Source organism: Egretta garzetta, unplaced genomic scaffold (genome assembly GCF_000687185.1).
Source record: "Egretta garzetta isolate BGI_Z169 unplaced genomic scaffold, ASM68718v1 scaffold997, whole genome shotgun sequence".
In the NCBI taxonomy this organism is placed as follows: Eukaryota; Metazoa; Chordata; class Aves; order Pelecaniformes; family Ardeidae; genus Egretta; species Egretta garzetta.
In genome coordinates this window covers 135,088-136,421 of record NW_009260336.1, presented here as the reverse complement: position 1 = coordinate 136,421, position 1,334 = coordinate 135,088, and the positions used below count along the sequence as shown (strand labels likewise).

The 1,334-nt window shown below is 44.8% G+C and overlaps 1 protein-coding gene across 1 annotated transcript in view; it reads right to left on the bottom strand.

The window, feature by feature from the left end:
* LOC104129636 (proto-oncogene Mas) overlaps positions 1 to 1,334 on the bottom strand; it is a 6,102-nt gene that overhangs the window by 2,305 nt on the left and 2,463 nt on the right. Inside the window, exon 2 of the mRNA XM_035898006.1 lies at positions 289 to 462. Coding sequence (XP_035753899.1) covers positions 289 to 441 — 153 coding nt within the window. The 5' untranslated portion in view covers positions 442 to 462. The remainder of the gene's footprint in view (positions 1 to 288; positions 463 to 1,334) is intronic.

The window sequence follows — 1,334 nt, the reverse complement described above, 5'->3', positions numbered from 1 at the left end:
GTTCTTTGGGCGGTGGCTTCGGCACCAGATTGGGCAAAGGACAGACAGGCACCTCTCAATGCTGATGGCGGTCAGGAGATACAAGCCCGTTCCATACATGAAAAGGTCCAGGAAGAGGAATATCCCAAACTGCACCCCCACGTTGAACTGCATCAGGTACTGAACTGTCTCAATGGCAATGCAGAGGAGATAGCCAAAGTCGGCAGCGGCCAGGTTCAGGATGTAGACAGTGAAGTGGTTTCTCCGGATACGGAAGCCGAGGTACCATAGGACCATGCCATTTCCCACCATCCCACAGGCAGCGCTGATGAGGCAGAAGCTCTCCATGAACTTGAGGACAGCATATGATGCCTCTGCCTTTCCCACAGCCACACTCTGGTTGGACCCATGAGCCTGGCTGGTTGCAATTAGAAGGAAGGCTGATGTAGTTGAAGTGCTCATGATGAGCGATTTCAGACAGACCTGTGAGCAGAAAGGAGAGAGGTGGTAACTCCAGCGTGACTTTCCCTCATGGTAACCTGGTGGCGTTTCTGGATTTGTTCCAGCTCTTTGTAGCCAGAGCTTGACTTAGGGAGGGATTGTGGTGTTTGGACTTAGAGCACAGAACATTGTTCAAAGCGCTGTATCTAAGGGCAAATTGCATATATGTTGTATATCTATACAACAGGAAAAGTTAGATTGCAGTGTATTTCTCCACTTTTAAAATTAATTTCCTGAGGGTCCTTTTTGCAGTCCGTATTGGGAAACAGATATCTTAAAAAAGCAATAATAGCGCAGATTAGTCATGTCTGAAAAGTACCTCTTTTTCTTGTCTCAATAAAAAGAGAACCCCGTGTTAACAACTCTGGTGTAATTGCCTTTGCTTCATGTGGCTGGGATGAGGCGAGATGAATCTTGTCAAAGGTGTGTGAAAGTCCTAGGCAATCGGCATACGAGTTTAATCAGCACGAAAGCTGATTGAGCTTTGTCCTGTGCATATGCCCAGAAAACATGGTAGAGAGTACTCAAAACAGCTGGTCGTTTTTTATGTTGATGACTAATTTCTGTTTTAATAAAGCATATTTGTTCTCTTGAGCCCTATGTACAGACAATAAACAATTGAGTCTGTCAGAGTCAGCCCTTAATAACTTCCTTCGCCAAGAGAAACTGGAAGAACCATATGTGGGACAAAATGTCTGACCCTCACAGGACATTGGAATTACGGCTCAAATAACTATTTCATGACGTTCCCTGAGGCAGTTCACCCTGCTTCTTCCCCCATGATACTGCGATCTGAATGAGAATCTTGAAAAAAAAAAGTTGAAAAATAGATTTCATACCTTTTTTTTTGTCGA